We start from the raw sequence: 22,222 nt of genomic DNA on the forward strand, positions 1-22,222 counted from the left end.
AAACTACAGTTGGTGTACCAGACCATTCAGATACCTGGGTGACACTTTTTGCATCATCCATTAATTGACACCAGGCACTACATTTGAGTCACTTGCCACCTCTGACAACATTGTTGTGAATTGTGTGCATTCCTCGGGAACCAGACACCTGGGTTCGAGGCCCGGTCAGGAACCGCCCTGGATTTGCTACAATGGTGTCAGAAGTGGGAGACAACTGCTGTGAGGCCACCAGAGGCATGTGAAGGGGCTTGAAAGAAAGATTAAGGATTATTTGTAGGTGTGTGCTATACCGAACCCTTTGGATGTCCCTATCCCATTGAAACCCCAACCTTAACCCCATTAAAATGTAAAATGGTTAAGTTTAGGTTATAGGTTTGGGTCAGGGTTTAGGGTGCGGACGTCCCAAGGATTCCAGATTGCACTCGCCATTATCTTTATGTGGAATTCTTACTTTCTCTCCTCTAATCTAAAACATTATTGGATTTGTAGTTTTCATGTCTGTTCTCCCTTTTGTTTACACATCATTATTACAGTCACGGTGGAAATCCCAGACGGAGCGCCACCTCTGGTGAAACGCAACGTTATTTTAGTAGTGTAGTTCTATAGGTATTTTCAAAGACACGGGAAGCAGCAGCCACGTCGAACTTCATTTCCCAGGAGGAAATGTAATCTGTCAGTTGTATACGATCTACGAGCTCAGACAGGCAGTGCAAGGGACGACTCATCTGAACGGTGTCAATTCTGTCTGTCTTTCAATGATTATTGCATTTGCAGTCAAAACAGGCAACATTTAAACTCACTTGGCTATAAATAGTGAATCCCTAGCCCCCCGCCCGCTACCCTTGCACAGAGATATGAGCGGCAGCGGGCGGCCCAGAACTAGCTCGTTTGCTGAGCCACAAGGTGTTCCCGGAGCCACTGCAGCATCCACTGGATCAGCCGCTGCCGTGGGGAGCAGCACGGGAAAGACCGGGGTCCCGCAGGCCTCGGGGAGCAGTTCGTCTGGATGCTCGAATTTAAAGCTGTCCAGTAAGTTTATTATGTATTTTATGAAAAATATTGTCTTAGATGATTAAAAGACACGCATTGCAGTCCAGTGTCCAATGTTGTAGCTAGTGTGGGCAGTTCTGCACGTTAGTTTGAAAAAGCAAGTTAGCTAGCTAGCCAGCCTTCAGTAGCTATCGTTGGCTAAACGGCTAACGTGCCAGTTAGCAAACTAGTTAACTTGTTAACCAACGCCAAAAATCAAGACATTCGCGTTAGTTAGCTAACCTTATTTAGCTTTGTTAACTCGGCAGCTGTCTGTGTTAGTTATGTTAGCTAGTTAATGACATCGAGGTACCGTAACTAGCTAGTTAGTTAAATATATAAAGAAAGCTTAAGCAACGCAAACAACCTTAACTACGTGTGCTAAGACATGCTAGCTAACTTGTAACTAGAGCAGATAGCTAGCGTCTAATATAGGTTTTAGGTGAGTAGTTACTAGCTAGTTTAAAAAGGGGATTCGATCTAGTTTCGCTAGTAAGCTATCTAGCTAGCTAACGTTAGTTACACACCGTTTGTACATGTTAACAAGCAAACGAGTTAGCGATAGGTAAAGATAAATAGTTCCTTGAACTAGCTAACGCGTTAACTGGCACAACAAACTACAGGCTAGCGTTAGCTGTCAGTTGGTACTATACGCTAGGTAGCCTAATTATTTGTTCATAACGGTCGACTAAGCTACTTGTAGCCAGATAACTAGCTTTGCGTTTCCAACACAGATTTATGTTAAGAGCACCCTTATCTATTGTTCAAATTAAGTCAATAGTGGATACTTATCTATCCAGTAGCCCAGACAAGTAACCAGTCTTGAAAGAGCCCTCTCTCTATACATTGGCCGTTAATTAACAGGTGATACAGAACTTGATATAAAGTGACGAAACATGTAACCGAGCCAGCTGTTTTAATGTTAGCTAGCTAATCATTCTCAAAGTAGACTAGTAGATGACAAGCTGAAATACTTGCTCACATAGCACATCAACAACTTCCATGCATAGTTTGCAAATGTTTTTGTTTCATAGAACATGGTTACAATTTCTCCCTTGTAGTGCGAATTGGATGGCTTTATCCGCCATGATGGTCCATGTTAGTCATGTAGAGTATATTATGTTGGCCGACTTTTCCCGGACCTTTTTCCCATATAACTAAAAATCCCGAAGCTTCTGCGTATGTGCAGATCACGTTCTGCTCGTGTTACTTTTATCCCTACTTCACAAAACACATTTTTGTGGTCCCCTTCACATTTCTCACTGTCAATCGTGAATGGTGATTTTCAGGTTTTACTGGTGATATACATGTAGATCTTCTTGAGTTATAATGTTGCTTCGAAGTAGCCAACAGTGTTATTTTTAATGATTTGCAGTGAGTGTATTTTAGGCCAGATAGTGTTATTGTTTTAGCGTTTCAGCTCATCTTTATCTTGTTCTCATACAGTGCATTCAGAAAGTATTCAGACCCTTTCACTTTTTCCACATCCTCATCAATCAACACACAATACCACATAATAACAAAGCAAAAACAGGTTTTTAGAAATTTGCAAATTAATTAAAAATTAAACAGAAATACCTTATTTACATAAGAATTCAGACCCTTTGCTATGAGACTTGAAATTGAGCTCAGGTGCATCCTGTTTCCATCGATCGTCCTTGACATGTTTCTATAACTTGATTGTTTGGACAGGATTTGGAAAGGTGCACACCTGTCGATATAAGGTTCCACCTTTGACATTGCATGTCAGAGCAAAAATCAAGCCATGAGGTCGAAGGAATTGTCTGTAGAGCTCTGAGACAGGATTGTGTCGAGGCACGTAACTGGCGAAGGGTACCAAAACATTTCTGCAGCATTGAAGATCCCCAAGAACACAGTGGCGTCCATCATTCTTAAATGCAAGACGTTTGGATCCACGAAGACTTAGCGCTGGCCACCCGGCAAAACTGAGCGATCGGGGGAGAAGAGCCTTGGTCAGGGAGTTAACTGCTGGTTACTGTATTGACAGGTGCGTTTGACATTTTATAGATTTCGATGCAACCTACTTTCAATGCCTATTATTAGTAGGCTACCTTGCATCCATTCCAAGATTGCTGCACCACTCGGGAGCCCAAATGGAAAGAAACATTTGATGTGCTCATGCAGCCTACATGACATTTTCTTTACTGTAGTAAACTGTAATGAATAACAATTGCTTTTTGAATTTATCGATGATAAATGTCTTGTGGTTTAATTTATTCCACCATCACCATTTTGTTCCCTATAGAGTGTGTATGAAAGGCTGCCTCTCTCAAGCTGTTCTCATTGTATGTATGACCTCTCTCCCACACAGTGCACACGTGAGTACCTTCTACTCAGGCTCCTGGTGCCAGAACCAGTTCATAGTTATTGTAAAGAACTAATGGTGCTTTGAGGACGACTGGGAACTCGGGGGAGGGAATAAGGTGAAGGCATGACATCAGTGTTCTTCTGGTCAGAAAGATGCCTGAGTTTCCGACTTAGAATTCTGAGTTGGATGACCGTTCAAAACTATTTTTCCAAGTCAGAGCATCTTTTTCTTCCCCCCTGGAGTTCCCAGTTGTTTTGAATGCTTGGAAGTCGGCGATTTCAGAGTTCCCAGTTGTTTTGAATGTGGCATAAGTTATTGGCACTCCTGACTGATAAATGAATGGTTCCTTTCGTGTGCGTTATTGAACAGTAAGTTGCGTTGCATGTCCCTGTTTATTGTATTTTTGCCTGTACATTTCTTAGGGAGCACACCATATTTCCCCTTAGAGTTTAGATGTCTCTAATACCGTCTGTCAGAAGCAAAGTGTGTTTAATTAGGTAAATAGCCATGTTGAAACCTACCTTAAACTAGAGTATATTTACTCCTGTTACTCTAGTTGATTAGAGTATTGTGATAACTGATAGAAAATGCAATTAAGTAAACATTGTTTATTTGTGGAACACTGAAATCTTATCACATGACATGGCACAGGCCAACACGAGTGTTGGATGGTTTGAGGAATCCAAGGTCCAGTCTTGTTTTTGTTTTTTTTAAGTATAAAGGTCTTTATTATGTGTAGACCACAGAAAACACATGTTTCAGCGTAGAGCCTTGATCGGTGTGTAAGTTATGGAGAATAATTCAACTCTTAGGTGTGGTCTCATGGGTGAGGTTATCCCAGGTCACTACTTGGGGGGGTAGCTTATGGGTTATAATCACATCAATGGAGAAAAACAATCAAAGATGGTCATTGTACAGAATAACTTCTGAACACATTTGAAATAAGGTGGCAGAAGGGCAGGACAAAGGACAGGCTCCAAGCAAGGTGGGAGGGGGTGGCCTCATACAGTCAGGTAGAGGGCCCCCTCAGGCAGTTGAGAGGGAAGATAAGAAATGTGGGGTTAGCTGCAATTGTGTAGGCTATAGCCTAGCTGGGGCTTAGTAGCTTCTAATGTACAAAACGATTACATGGTGAGAATTATGAATCTTGAGGTCAAAGCATTTTGGTGAAATGAAATGGCATATTTGGAAGGTTGTGGTGAAATCAATTCTGGGCTGATTGATCTAGACTTTGAAATCCTACTACATTGCAGCAGGAGTTTTCAGTGTAAACAAGACACCTTGTTAGTGCAATTCATCCTCCACCGTGGCAGTCTGTTGTTGTTGAATAGTGTGCGCTATATGGACAGCTGGGCTATAGAATTGCAGTGACGAGCATCGACCCAGCTAATAATACTGCCGCGAGCTAGCTGCTATGAGAGAGCAAATCTTTCTCTTTCTGTTTGATTTGAAATGAATGTGAGCATGAAAACAGCATCGGTTATTTAGCTATAATCTTTCAGTAATCTAGCTACAGGTGGGCTGTGGACCTTACCTCTCTTTCCACTAACTGGCTAGCACGTCTTCACGCTCTCTTCCCACATCGATCAGAGTACATCGATCAGAGTTGCTCGTTGCTGTATTGGCCTCTGGTGCGCAACTGCAGCCAGCAGTTCGGGGTGTTAGTCCATGTGGGCATCTCCTAAAGTACAATTGGCGGAATAAACTAAAGGGAAAAAAATAGTAACACAATAACGAGGCTATATACAGTACAGAATCAATGTGCAGTGGTACGGGTAAGTCGGGGTAATATGTAGGGGTAAAGTGTCCATGCATAGATAATAAAGAGTAGCAGCAGAGTATGTGAAGGAATATGTGTGTTATGGTGGGTCATTGTAGTGTGCGTGTGGTTAGAGTCCAGTGAGTTTACATCAACCCTGTGCAAGAGAGTCAGCGCAAACATTTCTAATAAAATGAGGGGGTCAGCATGTCGGGTGTGTTGTTGCCTACCCTCACTACCTGGGGGTGGCCCGTCAGGAAGTCCAGGATCCAGTTACAGAGGGAGGTGTTCAGTGACAGGGTTAACTTAGTAATTAGCTTGGAGGGCACTATGGTGTTGAATGCTGAGCTGTAGTCAATAAACAGCTTTCTCACACAGTTGTTCCTTTTGTCCAGGTGGGAAAGGTCAGGGTGGAGTGCAATAAAGATTGTCATGGACCAATGAGTTTCTGGGATGAAGGTGAAAGCATTTCATGGCTACAGATGTGAATGCTATGGGGTGGTAGGCATTTAGGCAGGTTACCTTGTCGTTCTTGGGCACAGAGACTATGGTGGTCTGCTTGAAATATGTGGGTATTACAGACTGGGTCGGGGCTAGGTTAAAAGTGTCAGTCAAGACACTTGCCAGCTGGTCAGTACATGCTCTGAGTACGCATCCTGGTAATCCGTCTGGCCCTCGGCCTTGTGAATGTTAACCTGTTTTAAAGGTTTTACATCTGCTATGGAGAATGATCACACAGTCATCCAGGAACAGCTGGTGCTCTCATTCATGGTTCAGTGTTGCGTGCATAGAAATGAGAATAGAAGGCATTTAGCTCATCTGGTAGGCTCGTGCCACTGGGCAGCTCGTGGCTGGGTTTCCCCTTGTGTAATTCGTGATAGTTTGCAAGACCTGCCACATCCGACAAGCGGCGGAGCCAGTGTAGTAGGATTGGATATTAGTGCTGTATTGACGCTTTGCCTGTTTGATGGTTTGTCTGAGGGTGTTGCAGGATTTCTTAAAACGTCCGAATTAGTGTCCTGCTACTTGAAATCATCAGCTTTCACCTTTAGCTCAGTGCAGATGTTGCCTGTAATTCATGGCTTCTGGTTGGGAAATGTGCGTCCGGTCACTGGAGACAACCTCGTCGATACACTTATAAATTAAGCTGGCCTCCCAAGTGGAGCAGTGGTCTAAGGCATTGCATTGCAGTTGCCTGCTGTGCCACTAGAGATCCTGGGTCGAGTCCAGGCTCTGTCGCAGCCAGCCACGACCATGAGACCCATAGGGCGGCCCAGCGTCGCCGGGTTAGGGGAGTGTTTGGCCGACATTGATGTCCTTGTCCATTGCGCTCTAGTGACCCCTGTGGCGAGCCGGGCGCTTGCACGCTGACACGGTTGCCAGGTGTACTGTTTCCTCTGACACATTGGTGTGGCTGGATTCCCGGTTAAGTGGGCATTGTGTCAAGAAGCAGTGCGTCTTGGTTGGGTCGTGTTTCGGAGGACGCTGGCTCTCGACCTTCGCCTCTCCCGAGTCTGTACGGGATTTGCAGCGATGAGACAGGACTGTATTTTTTTGCGCACGTGACATGCTGGTAGGAATTTGATAAAACTGATTTACATTTTACCTCATTCAGCAGTGCCGCCTCTGGTTGACCATTTTCTTGTTTGCTTATGGCCTTATACAGCTCGTTGAGTGCGGTCTTAGTGCCAGCTTCGGTTTGTGGTGGTAAGTAGACAACTACAAAGAATATTGATAAACTCTCTTGATAAATAATGTGGTCTACAGCATATCATGAGGCACTCTAACTTAAGCGAGCAAAACCTAGAGACTTCCCTAATATTAGAGATCGCACCAGCTGTTGACAGACCCACCACACCCCGATCTTTACCGTAGGATGCTGTTCTGTCTTGCCGGTGCATGGAATGTCCTTGTTCAGCCACGACTCTGTGAAACAGAATATTAGTTTTTAATATCCCGTTGATAGGATGGTCTCGAACGGAGCTCATCCAGTTTATTATCCAGTGATTTCACCTTCGCCAGTAGAACGGAGGGTAAAGGCGGATTATCCACTCACCGACGCTGTCTCGCCAGGCATCTGGCGCTTCGACTTCTGTAAAGGCATCTCCTCTTCATACAAATGTCTGAAATTTGGGCCTGGTCATCCCCTCCGGCGCCATTCTATCCCATTGATTTCCGCCCTCGCCGTCGTTAACAGAACTGCGGGAAAACAGTCCCCGACAGGCGCGGACGTAGGACACTGTTTACCGGTGCACTGCTAGCTACCGTTGTTGACCCCCATTAACGCTACCTACTGTACTTTTTTGTCGAGCAGTGGAAAATGTATACAAAAAATGTATGACACACGAGACACCTGTCTGATTCACTCCTGTCCCAGTGGACTAATCCATTGCAGAGGCACACCAGTAGTACATTTAGCCTACCATTTAATTCCCATAATTTCTAATCTACAATGTTTGTTTGGTTACTGGAATTTCTGTTAATGCATTCAATATATTGTTAGTTACCGTTGTCATAGGAGTGGACACATTGTTTGCAGAGCGCACAACCTAGGCTACACTTGTGAGAAGTTATTTTATTCCATTTACGAGTTGTCAATTTATTCCTCGTCTTTTGTTTGAAGCGCTCCTGTCAGTCTTGAGTAAGAACACGCACCTGATTACGCATAGAAGTAGTCCTAGGCTACCTGACCTGTGCACAAATGGAGGCCTGTAAATGTACCCATTTGGGGATCTGATACTATTTCTGATTGTAGCCTGTTTGAAACATCATTCCAGCTCTCTCCCTTTCGGGGAAAAAAAAAGATAATAGGCCTACCTGATTACTTCTTATCCCTTGGGCAAATAACTTACAGCTGTGTCTGTCCTGAGCTCACTGGCACCTGGGAAATTGAGGGCCCAGAATATTTTATACAATGTTGCAAGTTTGCTAGCATGAGCTTTGGGCCAAGTTATACAATGTTTCAAGTTCCTTACAGACAGGCCATGTGTAGCCAATTCAACCTGCAGGCTGCAATGTTTTTATTTGTTGGCTTTATTTAGGATTTTTTTTTTTTTTTACATTGGCAATAGGAATAGAAGTTACTTTTTAGATCATTTTGATTTAACCACATGACATTGGTTTTGAGTTATGAAGACTTTATTATAAATGAAATGCAACTGTTCCATGACAATGTGCATATGAAAATCACAACTGGTACGGAGCTCAGTAGAAATGGAATGATAACTTGGCACTCCAAATGGAAAGGGTTGCCGACCGCTGCTGGCGTAGCCTATTACCGGCAACTTCAGGAGTGTAACGGCAGATTGGCAGAATCTGCTAAAGGCAGTGGGAGCAAGAGTGTCAGTAAGTCTAGTGTCGTCCCCCCCCATCTTGTTAGGCTATATTGATGTCTGGCTCCCTCTTTAGTAATATGTCTTAATTTTTAATGACTGTACTTAGTGTCAGACAAGCTCCGTAGCCTACAAAGTTGATTTTATTCAAACAGACACCTTATCTGTATATGGAAAAATACACGTTTTAAAATATTTACCTATTGAAGTTTTTGCAATTTAAGGCGTTGGAACATGTTTGGTAATCGTATTAGGTTATTAAAAGGACCCTTCAAAAATCGTTTCAGCTACTTTAAGAGTGTAGCATAGCCAACCTGTGTATTTTGCCTAGCGGCGAGCGCCCGCTTTTGAGTTTTTGCCACATGAGAGAAAGGCTGTGTCTTTGTCTTATAGTAACTTCTTACTCGGTGCTTGACTTGATGAAAGAAGTGCAGGAGCGGTCATTTTCCTAGTCTGTCCATTAGACTATGTTCACAAATAACGTTATGCTATAGACTTCCTGATTTTACTGTTAAGGGTTCAAAAACATTTACCATTTTCTTCTCCATGACTTAACCAAATTGTCATGACTATTATTATAGCCTACATGGAAAAGTCAGCTTTGACACAAAGGCTGCTGTGCCTGGTCCCATGTAGGCCTACCATCTCCTGCCGTTGTGCCCTTGATCCAGGCACTTAACCCCCACAAAGTAGAACTGCACTGTCAGTCACACCTCCATGTGGAGAACTCCTGGGTGTGTAGGCTTGGCTTTTGTTCTGGCCCTGAAACACCCAGGTCTGCTTATCAAGGTCCTGTTGAGCTGTTGTTTAGGCTACAAAGTGAACAAAAAGGAGGATGTTTGCCACCCTTGATATAAAATATTGCAACATTATAACCAAATAGTTTTTGTCTTTATGAAAGTATTCCCTCATTCAATGAATCAGGGGTCAAATGGATAAGGTAGGCTACTTCAAAGCAAGGTATCTAACTAGACATGTTTTATATAAGGCTAAAATATGAATGCATCAGGCGAGATCTATGCACAGCAAGTTATTTGTCATTTAGGCTATTAGAATATTTTGAAAGTTGTTGCAATTACATGGCTGCTGTTTAATAGAGGAGAATCTCAGCATTCCAACGTTGAAAATCTATTTAGGCTATTGCCAGTGGGAAGGCGACAACGACATTAATGCGTAGTTTAGCTATAGTTAACTAGCGAGAAATGCTACAAGTTTTGAATTTGCTGTCTAGTTAGTTTGTCATTATTTTATACCTGCTACTGAAATGTCACGCTCTCTCTCCTCTGGCAACAGCCCACTAGCTCACACACACAATTACGGGTCATTCCGATGATTGCTGGTTATGTAGATTAGGTGATTGATAATATGTATGTGTGCCTTCATTAATTACATACAACTGATGAAACAAACTTCCGTGACTTTTCATGACCTTAAACTCTAATAAAACCCCTAATTTGACGATTTGGAACAGCCATCACGCGCATTCAGGCTGGCACATTTTCAATCTGCGCAATCTTGAACTGCCTACTGTTACGCACAGATTCCGACTGGTGGCAAATAAACATGAACAAAGCGGAATCAGGAAATGTATGCCCTCACTCGATTGCTATTCAATGCAGATCCCGCCGCATTTCCGCTTTGATCAACCATTTTTGACTGTGTGTTAACTTGGTCCAGAATAGATGGGCTACTTTGTTTTCCCAAAATTCCGCAAAAATTAGAGGTGCCAGTACGGCGCTCCAAACAGCTCCGGCCCAAGTAAAGCAATGGTTATACGATACTATTATATTAAGTTCTGTTATGTAGAATACTATCATTGTGATCTTGCGGACATTGATTCAGCTTGGATTTATCTTTGTTAAACGACCATTCGCCAGAGTAGCCTGTTCGCTACGAATAGAGCAGAGACGGTTCGTAAAAGTAGAGAATAAACGCATGCGCAGAAGCTTCGAGATCTTTAGTACAAGGGGGAAAAGGATCTGCATCCATTCCGTATTATGTTTGATGATATAAATTTGACCTCAAACCTCATGGTGTAAGTCAATCTTGGTGAAACATTGAGCAAAAATGTGGACAGCAGCTTGCAATTGCTTGCTCATTTCACCTGGGATATGAACATTGACTTGTTATTTTACCTGAAATGCATAAAGTCCTTTTCTGAATTTTTACCCATTTTGAGTCACACAATCGTGTGTTCTCTTCTCTGACATTTAATCCACCGATTTTAAAAGGGGAAACTAATAGTTTCTAGTAGTCCTTCTGAGGAATTTCGTATGTCGGTTGGCAACCAACTTTAAGGTGCATTACCACCACCAAATGGACTAGTGTTCATCTTTCAATCACCCACAAGGGTATATGGTCTTAAAAAAACAATTAGGAGATGGGAGAGGCGGGATTTGCAGCTCATCACGCATCAAAAAATAGAATCAAGTTCTATTTTAGCGCCTGGCTACACAGACGCAAGGAGTTTAGATGATATGTATGTGTACATTTTTTTTGCAACGCAAGCGGTGTGGTCAGCATGTTAAGAGCAGGGTCATTCTCAGTGCAAAGGTCTCCAGTTCAATTCCAGCCATCTGGCCCTGTTCTGTCCTCCATACAGGGAATGAACCTTCACATGAAGGTATGGCTGCCTCAGAGAACTCTCTGATCCAGGCCACCAAACACTTGTTTGTGTTCAAGTGTAATGGATGAGCTCGAGGATGGGCCTATTGGGTAATCGCAAGTCTTGTGTTCCTTAGGTCAAAAGATGGTCAAAGGAGCACATAGCCCTGGAATAGTGATATTGGATTTTACAGTAAAGCGTGCATTTGTCTTGTCTTCCGACAAGGCAGGCGGTTACTATAGTGGTTAAACAACCACGAGGTAGTTAATAACTCGAGCCCTGGATTCTGTTCAGTAGGACATTGGCGCAACAATTTTTGCAACGCCAAACAATCTTATTGGACAAGTCTAGATAGTATTTTCTCCTTAACATGACCCTGTAGGGCTATTTCCTATGCTGAGCAATTATTTTCTCTGCCTGCTGCCTGTTTTGGAACTGTAAAGGCCTATTATCACTTGAGCTCTTGTTTGCGTCACAATGTGAAACTAGGTCACTAATGTTAGCCCATACATTCATTCAAAAGAGCATCACAGTTCCTGATACAGTAACTGTAGGAATGAACCATATACAGTGCATTCAAAGTATTCAGACCCCATGACTTGCACATTTGTGTTACGTTAAAGCCTTGTTCTAAAATGTATTCAATTATAATTCTCATCAAACACACAATACTCCATAATGACAAAGCAAAACTGTTTTTATAAATGTTTGCAGATTTTATTTTAAAAAGTATTCGGACCCCTTAACTTTTTCCACATTTTGTTATGGCCTTATTCTAAAATGGATTAAATAGTCCCCCCCCCCCCCCCCATCAATCTACACACAATACCCCGATAATGACAAAGCAAAAACAGGCTAGCAGAAGTTTTTGCATATTTAAATAAAAACGGAAATATCACATTTTACATAAGTATTCAGACCCTTTACACTGTACTTTGACGCACTTTTTGGCAGCGATTACAGCCTTGTCTTTTTGGGTATGACGATACAAAATTGGCACACCTGTATTTGGTGACCTTCTCTGCAGATCCTCTCAAGCAATGTCCGGTTGGATGGGTTGTGTCGCTGCGCAGTTATTGTCTGGTTTCTCCAGAGATGTTTGTTCGGGTTCAAGTTTGGGCTCTGGTTGGGCCACTCAAGGACATTCAGAGACTTGCCCTGAAGCCACTCCTGTCTTGTCTTGGCTGTGTGTGTAGCGTCATTGTTCTTTTGGAAGGTGAACCTTTGCTCAAGTCTGAGGTCCCGAGCACTCTGGAGCAGGTTTTCATCAAGGAGCTCTAATGTACTTTGCTCTGTTCCTCTCCCCCTGATCCTGACAAGTTTCCCAGTCCCTGCTGCTGAAAAACATCCCCCACAGCATGATGCTGCCACCAGCATGCTTCACCGTATGGCTATAATGTAACAATGTGAAAAAAAGTCAAGGGGTCTGAATACTTTCAGAATGCGCTATATTAACATCAATGTCCTTGTTCATTGACACACCATAGTAAAACATCTTTTCTTATTGTTCAGATAATAGGCATACCTTCCCGTTTTCAGTTTCGTACCTAATGAACACAACACTGATCACCTCCATTTCGAATCTGAAAAGACAACTATGTCGTTAACGCAACTTGTCGTTGTTTCCCAGGGGACAGTGGGAAGGTGACTACAGTGGTGGCCACATCTGGGCAGGGTCCCGACCGTCCACAGGAGGTGTCCTACACGGACATCAAGGTGATCGGGAATGGCTCCTTCGGTGTGGTGTACCAGGCGCGCCTCATCGACAGCCAGGAGATGGTGGCCATTAAAAAGGTGCTGCAGGATAAGAGGTTCAAGGTATGGAGGCCATTCTCTTGAAGACATGCAGGCTTCGTGTCACCCAGAGTCATATTTGTTTTTTTCCCCCCAAGCTATAGCACATAATAATTTATGGAAAGCTGTTTTTTAATGGACCGTAATGCTGAGTTTTCTTTGGGGTTTTTTGCTGTCTAAAATTGTTATCACTTACATTTGTTATCACTAATTTGTTTAACATAATAGTGATATGAATATCCATTTTTGGATTGGTCTTGTAAATTCCCACTAATGTTATGAGTAGCTACTTGTTTGTCTGAATACAGGGACACCGCTTTGTAATTTTACAAGGAACATTTCCATATTAATTTGTGGGAGAAAATTGGTATTGTAGCCTACTTTTTTTTTTTTTTAGGTAACAGAAATGTACTTGAACAAACGCGTATCACGCGCGTACTAAAGATGAATGTGCTTACAGGTCAATCAGAAACCCTTGACGTTTCCCACTATTCTTTGTTTAACGTTCCTATGTAGAACCGAGAGCTACAGATCATGCGAAAGTTGGACCACTGCAATATCGTGAGGCTACGCTACTTCTTCTACTCTAGTGGTGAAAAGGTAGGTTGCCATCCATTGTTTTTGGCACACTGAGCACCTGAACTGTCTGTTTCCTCTTCAAATGAGTCATTTGTCCCACTACAAAGTTTGTTACATTTTGTAAAGTGCTTTTTCATTGTACAAGAATAATCTGAGGACGTATGGAGTTATGATTTAGTGTAGTCATATAGTCATTTTTAGTTCTCTTCCCCCTATTACAGAAGGATGAGGTGTATCTCAACCTGGTGCTGGACTTTGTCCCGGAGACCGTGTACAGGGTGGCCCGGCATTTCAACAAGGCCAAAAGCATCATTCCGATCATTTACGTCAAGGTAAACTCTCTCGCCTTCTTTTTCACTTGCTCTCTTTCATTGTCCCACTTTTGCTTGCCGCAGCGTCTGTTCATTGGACTTTGATTGTCCAGTATAGTTCATAATTGAATGACTTATCTTCTTTTTTGTTTACTCTCCCAGACAGGCTTGGCATTGACACAGAATGACTCCCTCTTATTGATTTGTTTATAGTTCTAATTGGTCTCTGTTCGGACATTTTGTCTCTTCTCAGGTGTACATGTACCAGCTGTTTCGCAGCCTGGCCTATATCCATTCCCAGGGTGTCTGCCACCGAGACATCAAACCCCAGAACCTGTTGGTGGACCCTGAAACGGCCATCCTAAAGCTCTGTGACTTTGGGAGGTAAGCTGGTCAGATATTTCCCTCCACACAGTGTGTTAACATGCTATTGATCCAATATGACTGACGGGTACCTAGTATTGAAGTACACTTGGGTCTTATGTGTTCTGGTTGAATAAATGGGCTCAACCAGACAGAATGTGAAATGGATCTATGCCCTCCCTTGAATGGGGCTATGCAACACTGATCCAGTTGTCCTTAGTTACAGTTACCTACTCACACCCTTTTCATGTATATTTTCCCCATAGTACATCCAGTTCTATTACTATGCAGACAGATGCAGGGCTGCTTTCTATTAAACAAAGTACACACTGTGCTTCTTAATTGTAAATCAATAATTAGAAATCTCCACTGAGATATTAACTTCGGTATAAAAAAAATAGAACTACACTGAGACGTGGGAGACCCACCCCTCTTTCATTGGTTTAACTCGTGCTGTATACCTTAGTTTCCGCTAAACACCAAAGGGTAGTGTGGTCAGGTGGTCTCAAGGAGGCACCAAAGAGCCGTGTCTATTCCCATACCACATGGTTAGACCTGCATGGCTCTACTGCTAAGCATCTAATGATTTTCTTACCAGTAACAACTGTTGCAGTGGTTAGAGATGGAAGTATTGTAAGAACACAGTCTTGGCATAACCTAGACTCCGCTTAGGAGACTGTATTAGCTTCAACTAGATTTATTTTAGAATACTCTGGTTAACCACAAAGATTGAGAGACAAAGATGAGATGTGTGTGTATATATATATATATATATATCAACCTTAAAAATCGAAATGAAAATTATTCAAATCTATAAGTAAAAATTCTACCAGAGCTCCCTTAAATTGTGGGGAAAAGGCCGCACTTGATCGTTACACTTGAACCACTCCCATGGTGAAAGGAGATGTTACCGGCCGCATTAAATATGGTGAAAACTATGTGTGGGGAGGCACAAACTTCCATCAATACCTTTGTCAGATAACTCTGTGAAACTAAGAATTGATGCTATAGCTAGCAATCAAGAGGAAACTGAGGAAACTCCCTACCTTATGCTCTCCAAATGGACGTTAGCTGTGAGGGCCGAGATGCATTGACCTTCGTTCGCTACATGTAGGGAGATGCTTTTCACGAGGACATGTTGTTTTGAGCATGAAACCGCACAGGGGCTGTTCAGTGTGCTGCGTGGCTATACTGACACAAAACCAATTCCATGGGATCGAAGGTGGGCATTTCCACAGATGGGGCTCCATCTATCACAGGACAGCGGGCAGGCCTCTGCACTCTAGTTATGAATGTCTCCCTCTGCCATATGGACGCATTGTATCATACACCGGTTGAGGTATGTTCCTTGTCAATCATTTGCTTATTGGTGAAATCAGAAATCAGACAATATCTTTAAGTAAATCAATCAAAAACCTTTTAATGCAATTACAGACAGAAGTTGACCATGGCAACAGCACGCATGTTTCCAAGTAAGTTCTGCAAAATAGGAAAGGGTCCAAGTTGCTTTAATATGCTTGCAGTCAACCCCTAGTGATGTTAACTGCCTACGTCAACACCTTCTACTCATGAGACCAAGCCCATGCATATACAGTTATACAAACTTGCAGGAGAGACAATAGTTCCATTGTTTTCTAAGGGCTCCGCAGTAATCTTCCACTCTCCAAGTTGCTTTATAGTGGTATGTCTGACTAGTTTAATCTCTTTCACTCCCCTGCAGGGTTCTGTGTCTATGAATCTCTTTTAGCCTTGAGGCGCTTTCTCACAGACACCCTGTTTTGACTGCAATAACTCACATCTCTCAGACCGTTTCTTATAAGAAGCAGAGACTAGAAATGAACTGTGGAACAATATTAAACATTATAATGAATCTATGTATTGCTAATCTGTGGTCCAGGACTCTGTAATGGGGGAGGGGTCTTATACCCCTTCCCCTTCTATTAATTAAACATAATCAATTATTATAATACATCAAACATTTGGTGCAGCCCCTATCATGACCCCAAGGTGACCCCATCACATCCACTGAGCAATAATGGATACATGAGAGCAACTGGCAGCAAAAAAATCTGAGCGCAGAACCTGGAGATATTCAGCAGGTAACTTGAATTGTAAACTACATGGAGATACGGGATCAGAGCATGACTGTTCTATTTCACTTTGAGGCTTGGTGGTTATCGAGTGTTGGAATTATAATTTTTTTTGAGTTGCGAGGGGAACTGTTGTCATTCGCAATGGATGTAAATACAGACTTTGACTTTCTGTGTAAGAAAAGGTGTCTCCTTACCTATGTAACAGACACTTTTATTTGAAAAAGAACGAACTGAACGCAGGCATGCAGGGGAAATACCCCCCAAAAATCTACAGACTAGTGTCCGAATCAGCGAAATCCGTTTGACTGTGATCCTGGATCAGTTGACATGCCAGTAAGTGAAATGGAACAGCTGATTGAGCTGTCATGTGACCGAATGCTGCAGACCACGCATTCACTGACTGAGACGCTCCGACGCAACATGCGTCAAGCACACCCATCTCATTAGTGCCGGTGAGATAAGAGAAATTGTCAGACTCATTGGCAATTTGTCATAATCCCACATTACAAATATATATGATGGTGAGTTGAGAATACAATCAGAAATACTGTTTGAATGTTTTGCAATTGACTACCATAGCCCCAATTTAATTGTTGGGGTCACAAAAGTTTTCAGATATCAGAATGGGGTCGTGGGCCCAAAAAGTTTCAACCCCTGGTCTAACCTTTAACCTCTGCGGGTTGACCCCTGCCTGCAGTGCTAAGCAGCTGATTCGTGGGGAGCCCAACGTGTCGTACATCTGTTCGCGGTACTACCGCGCCCCAGAGCTCATCTTCGGCGCCACCGACTACACGGCCAACATCGACATCTGGTCGGCGGGCTGCGTGCTGGCTGAACTGCTGCTGGGACAGCCCATCTTCCCCGGGGACAGCGGAGTGGACCAGCTAGTAGAGATCATCAAGGTGAGTAAATAGGAAAAGGGTGTGTTTTTGTTTATGATTTACACTACAGGGACAAAATACCTGACATTCTGATTACATATTAGCATTTGGCTTGTGTGTGTGTGTGTGGGGGGTTGGATCAGTGCTGTGGAGAGAAACCAAATGATACCCATTGTACACTACTAACTGTATACTTGTATGTCTGCTACTCAGGTTTTGGGAACTCCAACACGTGAACAGATCCGTGAAATGAACCCCAATTACACAGAGTTCAAATTCCCCCAGATCAAAGCGCATCCCTGGACTAAGGTAAATGGTTATTGTGTGTGTGTAAACATTATTCTATTTTTGGCTTTCAACTAATGTCTTATTTTGAATGCAACTTTCATGTTGTCTGTGTCCTTGTACCACCTCTTACAGGTGTTTAAGCCTCGCTCCCCTCCGGAGGCCGTCGCCCTGTGCTCGCGCCTACTGGAATACACCCCGGTCACGCGCTTTTCGCCCCTGGAGGCCTGCGCTCACTCCTTCTTCGACGAGTTGCGCCAGCCCAACGCCCGGCTGCCCAGCGGCCGAGAGCTGCCCCTTCTCTTCAACTTCAGCACCACCGGTCAGTACACCTTGTTGAACCCTGACTTTCTGTGACCTGAAAGGGGTTGACTCGATTTAAATTCAGGGAATCAATTCAAGAATGTAAATGGAACTGACCCCAACTTTGTTTTGTAACCTATGCATATATCCTAAAAGTAGGTGCAGAATATCTACAATATGAAGTTTAGAATATATTTGTTTCAATATGTGTTGTAGTATGTGTTGTAAGACTTTGACCTAATTTTGAAATGCGATTACCTTGGTCTTACCACAGTCTTCTAAAACTAATGCTATTTCCCATCTCTTGTCTCTCCTTCCAGAACTGTCAATCCAGCCCCAGCTGAACTCCACCCTCATTCCTCCTCATGCCCGCGCACAGACTGCTTCCTCTGGTATGAGCCCCGCCCCGTCTCCAAGCATAGGCATTGGCTACGCATTTCACTTCAGTAGATAGAGTAGCTGTCAATCATACATTCCCATATCTGCACCTGGTGTTATGAAGCAGTGATTGGCTTGCAGACATTCTAGGTTAGGTGGAGCTCTAAGCTGCATCCAAATGGATAGTAAGATGAATGCTGCTTTTACAAATGGCAAAAAGAATGTAATGTTTCTGGTCAAAGTAACCTTTCTGTAGAAGACAGCAGCCAAAGGGGCACCAGTCTGAGAGACACATGTTGGTCCCTTTCTGCATTGAGAACCCCACCTTTCTGCATTGAGAACCCCACCTTTCTGCATTGAGAACTTTTGTAGTCTAAAGGAGGTCCTCCAACTGGAAACCTGGGACAGCAAAAGCAATGTATTATATCCTCTAAATATACCTAACACTATCTCTCTACCACTTCCCTTCCTCTTTCCCCTATCCCTTTGTAGATGGCTCTGGGTTAGACGGCTCTTCTCAGCACAGCTCTGTACCCGGATCACTAAACAGCACCTGAAATGTCCCTGCAAACCCTCGGTCTGCCAGCCCGACGCACGCACACACACACACACACACACACACACACTGTATTGCTTCTTTCTTCCTCGCTGCTTGTTATTTTTCCCCATTGGTTACAAACATACCTTTTTTTGTATTGTACATACATTGAACAAACCATTCATAGCCGGAAGAGGAGATCATTAGCTAACAAGGTAGTTTTGTTACATGAAATTGAAACTCGATCAGCACTACAGGCTAAGAGTTGGAGACACAAACACACTTTCTCATGTACTGACACCTTAAGTGTTATCCCACTCCCTCGCTGCATCTCCTTTGGCCCTCTTTCTCTCCGGCTGTTTATAACACTCATGTCCCTGCTGTTGGGGGTGACATTTAAAGCTCCAGTGGGTGGGACAGGTCCTCTTTATAATACTTTTTAATTTTTTTAAATCTAGGTATTTTTTTTCTTTTTATTCTGTTTTATTTATTTGACTGAGAACTTCATGACGAGTTCCTGCCACCACCACACACAAAGTGAACAGGAGTTTGTCTCTAGAAGCCAATTGAGGCGTTTCCCCAGTTAGTCTACGATGCGACCAAATGATTCGAATGGGATAAAATGGTGTTGGTTGCAAGATGGAGAGATGAAGAGGCTGTGTTTGTTTTATACTTTTAAATGATATTTAAAAAGAGATTAAATGACAGCTGCTTTTTTCTTTTACTTGTAAATGTATTTATTTTTTAATTTGCTTCGGAAAAGGCACTGAGTTTTTACATTGAAACGGGAGTATAATTGGTAGCCGTACTTGCTCGCAATTTCCCATGTGTGTTGAGGACCTAAAGGAAAAGTTTTGACAGAGGGTGGTGGAGTTAGAGAGATCCAGGATTCACATCTATGTAGCAGCATCTCTCCCACTGACAATCCCAAACTGAGCCTACTTTTACTGTCCGTGGGAAGACGATCAAGGTGCTATCGATGATTAACACTGCTGTGGTAGTCAATTGTCACCTTCCTATTGGCTTCAATAAATGGCATACCATCAATTATATTTGGTGCTTGTTATCCATTCATAGCAGGAACTTTTCAGAACTCCTGATTTGAAAGAGGGAGCTTTCTGAAAGTATATACAAACCCGTGCTGTGTTTTGAGATGTTAATTTCAAATTTGCAGTGAAGAAAGTGGACTTTTCGCAGCACACTTGTAAGAATCTTTGTCAGTGTGGCACCCATCTAGATTGTAGAGGACGAAGGGATTATCAACTATGGGGGTTCAGCCATATGGACATACATATATACTATATAGAGTAGTTAACTCCAGTTTGGACTTTGACACAGACCATGATCCCAGTTCCTTATAATAAATTCTCTGAAATGGGAGTCAAGGTGGGTCTGTGTGAAGACATACTCTGTTACTGGTGTAGAAGGGCAGATAGCTAGTTCATAGTAGTCCTATAGGCTTGTACTTTGCTATGTGCTTGTGGGAGTTCATGATAAATTGAAGGGTGGGGGGAATAGCAGAGTATTTGTGTGTTCATGTGAAGAATTGTACCTGCCAATTCAAACCGCACCGTTTTTAAAAAGCCAGTGTTGTAGGTTTAGTTCAGTTCTCAGTAATGACCACTTGAATGCTTTCTAGTGCAGGCGCGTTATGCTATTGTACAACCTCTGCCACCCCCTTGTATGAACAACCCTCATGTGCTGACATTGATTTAAATAACTCATTTTCCCTCCCTTTATCTCTTTGAAGCCATCTGCTTCCTAGCCCAGAATCCCAACTGATTTGCTTGAAATGTAGCATATCGTTTTGGATTCCATTTGCTTCTCTCCCTAACCCATGCCCCCCCCTCATCTTATTGCACATCTGTAAATATCACCCACTTTTTTTTTTCTTCCATTTTCCTCGTTATTTGTATTAGCGTTTATTTTCCATTACCTGTTGAAGCCGTCCGTAACTGACTGGTCTCATTTCCATTCAAAAGTCTGTAAATACAATTTGTTTTCGATGTCCTGATTTAAGATGTAAATACCCCCCTACAAAAAAAAATCTCCCTATTTGTTGTCTCTCTCTCCATCTCTCTGGTTGTGCACCCCATCAACATACCATTGTACTGTATCTCGCTGCTTTATTTATTGCTCACTTGGTGTTCTCTCATGTAGGGAGAGGTTGAGGCACCTAACTTTTGTGGGCATTATGTCAAATGTACTGTACTTGGCACCCACACATTGGTATGTTAAAGCAAGTTACTTTTTTGAATGGGGAAAAGGTGTTTGGTTGGACATATCAAGATTTAATCACTCTCTGGTACGATTCCAACTAAATAATTTCCAGTTTCACATATGTACTGAACTATGACAGGGAAATTTGAGTGTGGGCTGTTTTGAGTTTACCAGACAACCATTCCGGCCAATGACTTGCCCCCCCATTCATTACAATGGGTACCTAAAAAAAGATTTCAAGTGTGTGAAAGTGTCATGTTGGGTGCAGAGGAGCCATAATACCTTCTTTTTTTTTACCCAGTGTAATGTGAAGGGTAAACCTGAGGGCCATGATGGCGACAAGGTCGTTTGATGCAGCCAGCCTCCCGCCCTTGACAATGCCTGAGCCCATCACGGACAATTCTGACCTCTGCTGCTTTTAAAATGGCAGCCATAGACAAAATTCAGTGACTGCAGTACGACGAGCCATTTACCCCCCTCCCTTCTGTGTGTGCTTCCGTGAGCGTGTGTGGAAGTGTGTGTTTTATGTACCTGCCTAGCTGCTGGTTTCATAACTAAATCTTAGCAGTATCAGGCTACTAGTGTTTATCCTATAAGTACCATGTTGCGTGTGTATCAACATGTGTATGTATAGCAACCCAAGTGAGGTCACTTTTACTGTTCTGTGACGTGGATCAGTCATTTTTCATTCCAATCCTGTTTCAATTGCGTCATCCTGGCCAGGAGAACTGGTGTGTGTTTTTGGGATGAGGGAGGAGAGTGAAGGAGGGAGAGAACCAAACTGTCTGTATGAAATGATCTCATTTAAATAAAGTGTAAAATAGGTCTGAAAAAATCTAATCTGACTTTCTGGTTTGTGCGTGGTATTTTTCTGCATTTTAATTATACTTTTTAATTATTCAAAATTGATTTAAATGATGGGGAAAGCCTGTGGTGAAATGGAGTGCCATAGTAATGTCAGGGGACTTTGTTTTAGAGGGAATGTGGCGATCAGTTGGACATTGCTTTCTGAGGAATAATTAGATGACTCAGTCTTATCTGTTCATCAACAGAACATATTGAGACTCAAAACAGCAATTTTGATGATACAGCAGTAGGAATACAAGGATATAACATTCTAGAAAATACAGGAATGTCAATGGGGAGACATATTTTTGTAAAGCTCCGAGGATCTCATGACAAATGAAGTAGAAGTGCTGTGATTGCAGGTTCACCTGCTTCATCTGAAGCCTCTTCTTTTAGGGTGCTGCTATAGGCCACCAAGCGCAAACTGTCAGTATCTGGAGAATGTGTGTGGTGTTAGTATCCGAGACCTTATCTAACGGACGTATTTTCTCGGTGACCTGAACATTGACTGGTTGTACTCAAGATGAAGCTTTTTACTGTGTGTGAGACTAATATGACCCAGGTTATCTCTCAACCA

General features: G+C 42.7%; 1 protein-coding gene across 1 annotated transcript; it reads left to right on the forward strand.

The window, feature by feature from the left end:
- The first annotated feature begins 617 nt into the window (after nucleotides 1-617).
- LOC115131630 (glycogen synthase kinase-3 beta-like) lies at nucleotides 618-21,639 on the forward strand. The gene is made up of 10 exons (XM_029663481.2): nucleotides 618-1,029; nucleotides 12,685-12,872; nucleotides 13,365-13,448; nucleotides 13,649-13,759; nucleotides 13,992-14,122; nucleotides 16,892-17,096; nucleotides 17,289-17,384; nucleotides 17,496-17,682; nucleotides 17,984-18,055; nucleotides 18,534-21,639. The coding sequence occupies exons 1-10, from the start codon at nucleotides 855-857 to the stop codon at nucleotides 18,596-18,598; spliced, it is 1,314 nt and encodes a 437-aa protein (XP_029519341.1). The 5' UTR covers nucleotides 618-854; the 3' UTR covers nucleotides 18,599-21,639.
- Nucleotides 21,640-22,222: the final 583 nt, after the last annotated feature.

The sequence above is a fragment of the Oncorhynchus nerka genome, linkage group LG7 (assembly GCF_034236695.1).
Source record: "Oncorhynchus nerka isolate Pitt River linkage group LG7, Oner_Uvic_2.0, whole genome shotgun sequence".
Taxonomy (NCBI): domain Eukaryota; kingdom Metazoa; phylum Chordata; class Actinopteri; order Salmoniformes; family Salmonidae; genus Oncorhynchus; species Oncorhynchus nerka.